The sequence below is a fragment of the Agelaius phoeniceus genome, chromosome 25 (genome assembly GCF_051311805.1).
Source record: "Agelaius phoeniceus isolate bAgePho1 chromosome 25, bAgePho1.hap1, whole genome shotgun sequence".
Lineage (NCBI taxonomy): Eukaryota > Metazoa > Chordata > Aves > Passeriformes > Icteridae > Agelaius > Agelaius phoeniceus.
This window is the reverse complement of record NC_135289.1, coordinates 4,579,414-4,589,381: the sequence shown is the minus strand read 5'-3', so window position 1 is coordinate 4,589,381 and position 9,968 is coordinate 4,579,414. Positions and strand designations below refer to the sequence as shown.

Sequence of the window (9,968 nt, the reverse complement as noted above, 5' to 3'; positions counted from 1 at the left end):
GCTTTGCCTCCTGCAAATCCTCGTTCCCAAACTGCAGCCAGAACACTTCAGAGCAGAGAGGGGGACAGAGGAAGGAGCTGCAGCCCCCAGCACCTGCCCCTGCAGCTCCTGGACACCCTGGAGCTGCTCCCAGCCCTGCCATGGAGGGAAAGGCAGATTATCAGCAGAGTGTGGTGAAGCTGGTGGCTGCGTTTGAAGACCACTGGTAAGGCAGGAGGGCTCTGGGTGCTCAGGGTGTGTTAGGGCTCCACGTGGAGTGGGTTTGGGAAGGAAGGAACCCACTGTGGAGGTGGTTTGGAGCCTGTGGAGAAGCTGAAATGGCGATTTTGGAGAAGCTGACAAGGTGATTTTGGAGAAGCTGACAAGGTGATTTGCAATCCTTCACAACTCAGGTTTGCCTCAGTGTCTCCCTCCTGCTGCAGGTCATGAGCAGAATCTGGAAACCTCAGTGGGGTGTGAGTGGTTCTGCCTGGCTCAGGGTTAGGCTGTGGCAGCCCATTCCCCCACAGCCAGCAACTTCACTCTCAGCCTGTGGTTTGCAAATATGTAGGCAGAGGTTTTCACTGGGAATGAACTGCCTGGGTGTCTGGGAGGGTCCCAGCCTCAGACTGTCCAGTTGTTTGCAGAGATGTGGCTCCTAGGAAAGGAAACAGAAAGCATTGTGGTAAGGGAGAGAGAGAATTCCTGTCATAAAAGAAGCTCCTTCCTGTGGAGTGTGAGCTGGGACCCTCAGACAGCGTGTGCTGGGGTCTGAGCGAGGGGATCTGCCCTGGCTCTGGTGTAAAGGTAATTCTGAGGCTTCAGGTGAGTTACTTCTCACTTTCTCCATCTGATGGGTCAAGGCATGGAATCCTGCCATTCCATGAGATGCTCTCAGTGAGCCTTGGAAGGGCTGGGCAGGTGAGTTTTGCAGCCATTCCTGAAGATGCTCAGGCACAAGATTTCCTTTCATTCCAGGAACTCCTGCATCTCTGCTGTGTGCTTTTCCCCAGGCTTTGTGGTTGTGCCCATCATCCCCCAGTGATGTTGTGTTGGAACCACTGCAGTGTTTGATCTGCCCCCATGTCACTACTGCAGTGTGTTTGTTGTTTGCCTTTGATTTAGAGGAAATAAAAGTAACTTGAGACTTTCAGAGGAAGCTGGGGAACCTGGGAATGAGCAGAGCATTTTGGAGCAGACAATGGTTTGGCCTAAGTCAGCATAAATAGAAAGAGAGAAGTTCCCTGTTGGGACTCAGCTGTGGCTTCAGGCTGACACAGGTTTGGGAGGCACCAGGAGAGATGGAAAAATCCTCTGAAGGGTTCTGCCAGCCCCTCTGGGCAGGAGGGGATTTGTGCATGGCTGTGGATGCACTCCTGAGCTCACAGACATCCTTAGCATGGGATGGAGCTGGCATCCTCTTCAGATGAGTCTCTGCTCCTCAAGACACTTCCTATCCTCAGCTTTGCACTCTGATGTCCAAATTCTTCAGGTTTTTCCCATCCCATCCATCCCACTCCTGTGTGCAGGCCAGCAGTGGATGTCTTTGCAGTTCTGCGCAGAGCAGTTTCCTGCAGTGACCAGCTCTTGGATGACAGACAAGTCACTTGCTGTCACCTTCATGGCCTGGCTTCTCCCTCATGCCTGCTCTGGACCTGCTTTCATTGTCTTTGCCAGAAAAGGGAAGAGAGAGCACCACCAAAAACAACCTGTCTGCAAAACCACCCACACATGGCCTGCTCTTGGCTCAAAACTCTTGGCTCTTGGGCTTCTCCCTGCTTTTCTCCATGGTGGCAGCAGGCAGAAAACCAGAGCTGTGGGTGGGATAAACAGCAGGATCCTGCTTTTCTAGAGCAGGAGAGGGACTGGGCACAGCAGCAGGGGGCTCTGGGAGAAGAGAGGCTGGATCCTCACCCCATGGAGGATGCTGAGGATGTTTGTACTGCAGGGCAGTGACAGCGCTGGGCAGCTGCTGCTCTTGTCCCTTCTGGTGGCTTTAAGCTGGGCTGTGCTGGGGGAATGGCTGAGCTGATCCCATTCCTCTGTAGCAGGAACAGCACATCTGCCCAGAGGGACAAACAGGCAGGCAGCCAGCTTCCAGCATTCCTTGCCAGCCAGAGCCACTCCCTGACCAGAAAGGAGGATGAGGAGGAGAAGGATCAGCAAGGTCAACGTGGACTCAGCTTCAAATGCCTCCGTTCTCTGCGATCCAAAATCCGTGAGGACAACTGGAGGAGGCCACAGGGCCCAGGCCTGGAGCCTGGCAGCCAGGTGAGCTCCAGAGGCTGGTGGGGTGGGTGCCCACACTCAGGCAGGGCTGGCTCAAGGTCTCATCTCTGCCCATGAGACTGAGCCCTGCTCCCCATGCAGGAACCAGAGGAAAAGAAAATCGCCCTGGAGCTGCTGGAGACAGAGCAGGCTTATGTCAACCGCCTCCATCTCCTTGATCAGGTGAACTGGGGAGTGGAGTGACCAGTGCAAGGGGATTTTGGAGGGATTGAAGCTGTAAAAATGAGAAACATGTGGGCTGCTGGTCTTTACAGGCAGAGATTGGGTCTGGCATTTGTCTTTTCTAGACCCCACACCTGTGGGAAGCACCCTTGTGCCAGGAAAGCCTTCCATCCCCCTCTCCTCTTGGAGCCTGGGATTTTCCTCCTGCACAGTCAGACCTTTTACTGGGTGATGTGCCTGTCCCAGAGAGGAAATGGGATCCTCAAACATCTCCCTGGCCCTTTTTGTTCACCCTTCTTTCTTCCAGGTATTCTATACAGAGCTGATGAAAGAAGCCAAAACTGGGAAGACGGTCCCAGAGGAGGTGGTGAAAATGATCTTTTCCAACATCTCCTCCATCTACCAGTTCCATGCTGAGTTCTTCCTGCCAGAGCTGCAGAAGCGCATGGAGGATTGGTGAGTGCAGGAGGGGAGGGGAGGGCAGCACACCTGGGTGCCTTGGCCACAATGGGGGAGCAGCACTGAGTTCAGGCTCCCACCAAGACCAGAGCTCAGCCTGTCACAGACATCTTTTATGAAAAATCCTTTCCTTAGGATTTTTCCTCCTGAGAAGCTGAGAGGCCTCAGGAACAAAATGCAAACAATGGTTATCTGCTGCTGTGGAATGCAACAGGTGCATCAAGGATTGGTCTCATAGAGTTGTTTCTAATTAATGGCCAATCACAGCCCAGCTGGCTCAGACTCTCTGTCCAAGACACAAGCCTTTGTTATTCATTCTTTCTTTTTCTATTCTTATCTAGCCTTCTGATGAAATCCTTTCTTCTATGCTTTTAGAGTAGTTTTAATATAATATATATAATAAAATAATAAATCAAGCCTCCTGAAACATGGGGTCAAATCCTCATCTCTTCCCTCATCCTAAGACCCCTGTGAACACAGTCACACAGCCTGTTTATCTCCAAGTGTCTTTTGCTGGAAAACACTTCCTTAAAATGCTCAGAGCAGAGTATGGAAAGCTGGGTGACATCTCAGGTGGTTTGAGGGTGTGCCTGGGTATGAACAGCCCAGGCTGGCTGCAAGGTGGGGACATTCCTGCTCTGGAGAGCAGGAATCAGTGTGGGGATGTAGCAGCCTGCAGCAGGGAAAACCTCAGTCCTCCAGCGTGGTCCTTCAGTTCATCCCTCACTGTCTGTCTGTCCTGAGGAAGCTGCTGGTCTGTGGTTCCCTCCTGCAGGCACCACAACCCCCGCATTGGGGATGTCATCCAGAAGCTTGCACCCTTCCTCAAGATGTACGGGGAGTATGTGAAGAACTTTGACAAGGCCGTGGAGCTCATCACTGCCTGGTCAGAGAAATCACCCCCCTTCCAGGAGCTCATTGCTGACATCCAGGTAAGGGCAGGGCAGGGGAATGGCAGCAGAGCTCCCAAAATCTCCAGGGAGTGGGGAAACAACAGAGGGTGGGAGCTGCCTTGGTCACTGTTCCTTGGTCACTGTTCCTCTGTCCGTGCTTGCTGTCCCTGGCCAGAAGAGGAAGGTCTGTGCTAACCTGACGCTGCAGCACCACATGCTGGAGCCTGTGCAGAGGATCCCGCGCTACGAGCTCCTCCTCAAGGATTACGTCCGGAAACTCCCGCCCCAGTCCCCCGACAGAGGCGATGCCGAGAGTAAGGGCTCACGGAGGGGAGGGCAGGGTGGGTCTGTAGGGAAATAACAACGCCCAGTTGTTGGGGAAGATGAAACAGGAAAGCCTTATAAATAGGATTGTCTGGCAAAAGATTTTGAGAATACGGAAACTATAAGCAAGATTGAAATGAAAGGAAGCTTTGAGATACCTCAGTTACTGAACAACTGGAAAACAATGGTGTGGCCAGCTGAAGGTGATCCCCTTTTGATGGAACAACACCCTCTGCCTGCAGACAGGCCCAAGGGTCAGAGCAGACCCTGCCAGCTTGGCAGAAGGGGCCCAAAGAGGAGTTTTTAGGGTTTAAAATGTAACACAGTGTGGTAACGTAATGATTCTTATAGGCTGTATGGAAATGCTATAGGATTTGTATCTTGTACTAGATTGGTCAGTGAGAATCAGAATATTCAACACAGAAGAAGATTTATGGTATTGCAATGGGAACCTTGCTCTCTTACCCCTTTTACTCCCTTACCCTCTCATCCTCTCTCCCCCTCTCTTCTCTCAGTCCTGCTCCAGCTGTGGCTGGCAGCTCCCAGCAGGGCCCTGCACCCAGGCCCTTTGCAATAACCCACAAGTTCCATGACCTGGCTGCAGAGATCTCTCATCTCCATCCATCTCCACTGTCCTACCCCCTACACCTGGTGTTGTACATGGGCACCAGAGAACCTGGCTTCACTCTCCAGCTGCCCTGTGCCCTTGGATAAACCTCTCAGTCTGATCCTTTTCTAGCAGGGAGAGGGATTAATCTTCTTTTTCAGGGGCTGGGGAGGGGAAGGGTGGTGTGTCAGGTGGCCACAGTAACCCCCAAGGACACCTGTAGCAGCTGGGGGAGCTTGTGGATAACACATCAGACCCCTGTGGATAACACATCAGACCCCTGTGGATAACACGGTTCCCAGTCCTGCTGGCATGGAGGGATACAGGAGTGGGCTGTCTGTCCCTCCATGTGCAGTCCAGCTGTACCCAGACTCCTGCACAGCATTTCAGGGCCACTTTGGTTGTGTTCATGGAAGGGCAGCAGCTGCTACTCATGTGCATCCATGAGGGACAGAGCCAGAATCTTCCTCCCACAGCTCCAGAGCAGGTGTTGTGTGTTTCACCTCCTGTCTGTTCTCGTTGCAGAGGCCCTGGAGATGATTTTTATGGTGGCCAAGCACTCCAATGCAGCTATTGCCGAGATGGTGAGGCCCTGTCCCAGCTGGAAATGCTTTGCAACTCACAGCACAGTCCCCCTGAAGGGGACAAGAGCCCTCTGGGTTCACATGGGAGCTTTAGACCCTGTTCTTAATGCCCAACCTCCCCACCAAGTCACATCTGTAGCATCAGCTGGGCTGTGACCAGCTGGTCAAGGCTGGGAGCTGCTCCCAAAGATCAGTCTGGGCTGAGAGAGCTGTGCCACCTCTCCCAGCACTCAGCCACAGGCTGGGAGGTGGGCATGGAGGGGACCCAGCTGTGACAGGGTTGTGGCTGCTCAGCACCCCACAAGAACAGGTCCTGTGCCTCCCCCAGGAACGGCTGCAGAACCTCTGGGTGGTCTATCAGAGGCTGGGCCTCGAGGATGACATCGTGGATCCCTCCAATGAGCTGATCAAGGAGGGGCCAATCCAAAAAATCTCCACCCGCAACAACAGCACATCGGAGAAGTACCTGTTCCTGGTGGGAGCTGGGGTGCCTGGGGCAGGGGGAGGGAGCAGATGAGGTGGGAGTGGGGACAGGGGTGGTACAGCCTGGCCAGGGTGTTGCTGGGTCACCTTGACACAGAGGGGATGAATTTAGAGCTGGGTGGGGAGGGTTTGACCCCGCTCAGTGCAGGGCACGGTTGGGAATCTGCTGATCCCTGGGCATGGCATCCCTGGGAGATGCTTCACCTTTGCAGGGTGGGAGGGGGCTGAGGCAGAAACAGACAAGTTTTAGGTGGCAGTGAAGGACCCCAGACCCCAGGGAAGCCCACAGCTCAGAGCAGGCAGTGCTGGGCTCCAACCCACCCTCTTCTCCCCTCCCAGTTCAACAACATGCTGCTCTACTGCGTGCCCAAGGTCATCCAGGTGGGCGCCGAGTTCCAGGTCCACCTCCGCATGGATGTGGGGGGCATGAAGGTCAGACAGCTGCCCTTGTCTCTGTGCTTCCCCCAGCTCCTGCCTGCTCCAAAAGCCTCTGCTCTGGGGTGTGGCTGCTGCCCAAATTTCCTCAGGAGGGAGGGAGGAGCTGGAGGCAGGGGTGGCTTTGTGAGTGGGGTTGATAACTCTGATCCTGGGAAATGCCAGTGAAATCATGTGTCTGTGGGATCTGAGGGGCTGAAGGGCTTGTGTGAGAGGGACATCCCTGTACCCCACATCATGGAGAAAGGTCCAGGTGTGCTGCAAGTGGGTTCAGCTCCACATCCTTCCTCTGGTCTCCCACAGGTGCGGGAGCTGAAGGACGCTGAGTTCCCTCACACCTTCCTGGTCTCGGGAAAGCAGCGGACACTGGAGCTCCAAGCCAGGTAAGGGGAAGGGTGAAGTCATGCACATCCTCAGGGAGGAGGGACATCAGCTCATCCAGCTCCTTTTTGTACCCAGATCTGAGGAGGAGATGAACGACTGGATCCAGGTACCAGCGAGTACTGGGAGAGGGGGCACAGCTTCCCCCATCCCAGCTGGATGCCCTGGGTGAGGGCACCCCCAGTGCCCCTCCAGCCCTGCCTTCCCCTCTAGGCCTTCCAAGATGCCATTGACAGGAAGGAGAAGAGGAGTGAGACCTTTAAGACAGCAGTCCATGGACTGGAGACAGACACCCCTGCACTGAAGGTAACCCTCCTGCTCTCCCTGTGCCCCATCTGGGAGAACACACCTTGCTGTGCCTCAGTTTCCCAAGCTCAGCCGACCTGGGGGGAGGCTGAGGACACCCAGACTGTGCTCTCCCACCCCCAGGCAGAGGAGCTGGGCCGCCGAGCCCCACAGTGGGTGAGGGACAATCTGGTGACCATGTGCATGCGCTGCAGGGAGCCCTTCAACGCCATCACCCGCCGGAGGCACCACTGCCGAGCCTGTGGATATGTGAGTGTCCCCTCCCTGCTGCCCTGCTGGGCCAGGAGTGCACCTTGTACCCCTTTCCTAGGCTTGGGGCTGTGTGACCGTGTTCACAGGGGTCTTAGGATGAGGGAAGAGACGAGGATCTGACTCCATGTTTCAGAAGGCTTGATTTATTATTTTATGATATATATTAAAACTATACTAAAAGCATAGAAGAAAGGACTTAATCAGAAGGCTAGCTAAGAATAGAAAAAGAAAGAATGATAACAAAGGCTTGTGTCTCGGACAGAGAGTCCGAGCCAGCTGACTGTGATTGGCCATTAACTAGAAACAACCCCATGAGACCAATCCCAGATGCACCTGTTGCATTCCACAGCAGCAGATAATCATTGGTTACATTTTGTTCCTGAGGCCTCTCAGCTTCTCAGGAGGAAAAATCCTAAGGAAAGGATTTTTCATAAAAGATGCCTGTGACAGGGGCTGCTCCTGCCCCTCATCTCCTCATGGAGCTGTCACTGGGTCCCCTGGCCCTGCCCCAATGTCACCAGTGTCCCCGTTGGTGGCTGCAGGTGGTGTGTGCTCGCTGCTCTGACTACAAGGCCGAGCTGCAGTATGATGGGAACCGCCCCAACCGCGTCTGCCAGGAGTGCTTCATCTTCCTGACCGGCCACACGGTGCTGGAGGACCGCGAGGGGAAGCACAAAGGCATCCTGGAGGTGAGCTCCACCCCGTGTGCCACCTGAGCACTGCCACCCACCCCGGGCTCCAGCCTCGCTGTCCCAGCCTGGCCCTGCAGCAGGAGGGGTGGGAGTCACTCCCAGGGCACTCAGAAAATGCAGAGAGAGATGTGTTGATCTCCCTCATGCTCCAAGCCTTGGACCCAGCAGCTCCCTTCACCACAGGATGTCAGCAGCACCGTCACAGCCCTCACCTGCCCCTGCTTTCCCTAGAGTGGGCAGGGAATTCCCCAGGAAATCAGCTCAGTGCCCTTTCTACCATCTGCACTGGGTATTAAGGGATCTGTTGGTTGTTTTGGCAGAAAGGAGCTGCAGAGGTATCAAGCAGGAGTTTGCTCTGCAGTTCCCTGCAGCTGCTGGACAAGAACGGCAAGGGGGGCACACGGGGCTGGTTCGTGATCCCACAGGACGATCCCCTCGTGCTCTACATCTATGCAGCCCCCCAGGTGAGGCCTGGCTTGAGTGCACCCCAGGGGACATCCCACTGTGCCCAAGGGACATCCCACTGTGCCCAAGGGACATCCTGCTGTGCCCAAGGGACATCCCTGGACATCTCACTGTGCCCAAGGGACATCCTAGGACATCCCACTGTGCCCAAGGGACATCCCAGAACATCCTGCTGTGCCCAAGGGACATCACATCCCACTGTGCCCAAGGGACATCACATCCCACTGTGCCCAAGAGACATCCTGGGACATCCTGCTGTGCCCAAGGGACATCCTGGGACATCCTGCTGTGCCCAAGGGACATCCTAGGACATCCCACTGTGCCCAAAGGACATCCCATCCCCCTGTGCCCAAGAGACATCCTGGGACATCCCACTGTGCCCAAGGGACATCCCACTGTGCCCAAGGGACTTCCCACTGTGTCCAAGGGACATCCTGGGACATCCCACTGTGTCCAAGGGACATCCTGGGACATCCCACTGTGCCCAAGGGACATCCTGGGACATCTTGCTGTGCCCAAAGGACATCCCATCCCCCTGTGCCCAAGGGACATCCTGGGACATCCCACTGTGCCCAAGGGACATCCCACTGTGCCCAAAGGACATCCCATCCTGCTGTGCCCAAAGGACATCCTGCTGTGCCTAAGGGACATCCCAGGACATCCTGGGACGTCCGGCTGTGCCCAAGGGACATCCCATCCCGCTGTGCCCAAGGGACATCCCATCCCACTGTGCCCAAGGGACATCCTGCTGTGCCCAAGGGACATCCCAGGATATCCTGCTGTGCCCAAGGGACATCCCATCCTGCTATGCCCAAGGGACGTCCCACTGTGCCCAAGGGACATCCCAGGATATCCTGCTGTGCCCAAGGGACATCCCCCTGTGCCCAAGGGACATCCCAGGATATCCTGCTGTGCCCAAGGGATGTCCCATCCCGCTGTGCCCATGCCCTGCCTCCCACTGCTGTCTCTCTTCTTGGCAGGACGTCCGAGCCCACACCTCCATCCCCCTGCTGGGCTATCAGGTGCGGGACATGCCCCAGAGCGAGTCCCGGCACCTGTTCCAGCTGGTGCAGTCCCGGCAGGTGTTCACCTTCGTGGCCGACACTGAGGAGCTGAAACAGCGCTGGATGAAGGCCATGGCGCGCTCTGCTGCAGGGATCACGGAGGAGGAGGAGGAGGAGGATGCAGATGAAGCACAATGAGGCCATTCCCAGCCCTGCGCTGCCTGGGGGGTGGGGGGGGTCACACCTTCCCTGCCTGCTCTCACTGCTGGCTTTGGGCACACCCCCGACATCGCTGCGTTCTGGTTTTCCATCGTGATAGGGGCAGGATGGGGACACCTTTGCCAGCACATGGATCCCCTTTCACTCCCTGCTCGCTCTCTGCGCTGGACAGAGCCCCTGGGAGCGGGGGATTTTGGGGTAGCGGGGATTTGGGGAGGAGGGGATTTTGGGGAGCAGAGATTTTTGGGGAGGAGGGGATTTTGGGGAGCAGAGATTTTTGGGGAGGAGGGGATTTTGGGGAGGAGGGGATTTGGGGAGCGGAGATTTTTGGGGAGCCCGGGATTTTGGGAAGCGGGGATTTGGGGGAGCGGGAGATTGGGAGAGTGGGGATTTGGGGAGCGGGATATTTGGGGAGCGGGGATTTGGGGGAGTGG

At 55.8% G+C, this 9,968-nt stretch overlaps 1 protein-coding gene across 1 annotated transcript; it reads left to right on the top strand.

Annotated features, from left to right (window-relative positions):
- FGD2 (FYVE, RhoGEF and PH domain containing 2) lies at positions 1-9,691 on the top strand. Its single transcript, XM_054648772.2, has 16 exons — positions 1-205; positions 2,028-2,250; positions 2,350-2,430; positions 2,738-2,886; positions 3,665-3,821; positions 3,958-4,096; positions 5,239-5,297; positions 5,626-5,772; positions 6,120-6,212; positions 6,519-6,598; positions 6,675-6,705; positions 6,810-6,902; positions 7,026-7,151; positions 7,697-7,843; positions 8,167-8,310; positions 9,292-9,691. Exons 1-16 carry the CDS (start codon positions 141-143, stop codon positions 9,511-9,513), a joined length of 1,956 nt encoding a protein of 651 aa, XP_054504747.2. The 5' UTR covers positions 1-140; the 3' UTR covers positions 9,514-9,691.
- The last annotated feature ends 277 nt before the right edge of the window (positions 9,692-9,968 follow it).

What these genes read in the sequence shown, in the direction of transcription:
- FGD2 (XM_054648772.2), top strand. Translation starts at nt 141, where the DNA reads ATGGAGGGAAAGGCAGATTATCAGCAGAGTGTGGTGAAGCTGGTGGCT. An exon ending in AGCTCATTGCTGACATCCAG is followed by an intron (nt 3,822 to 3,957) that starts GTAAGGGCAGGG and finishes GTCCCTGGCCAG; the next exon opens with AAGAGGAAGGTCTGTGCTAA. An exon ending in CGGAGAAGTACCTGTTCCTG is followed by an intron (nt 5,773 to 6,119) that starts GTGGGAGCTGGG and finishes CTCCCCTCCCAG; the next exon opens with TTCAACAACATGCTGCTCTA.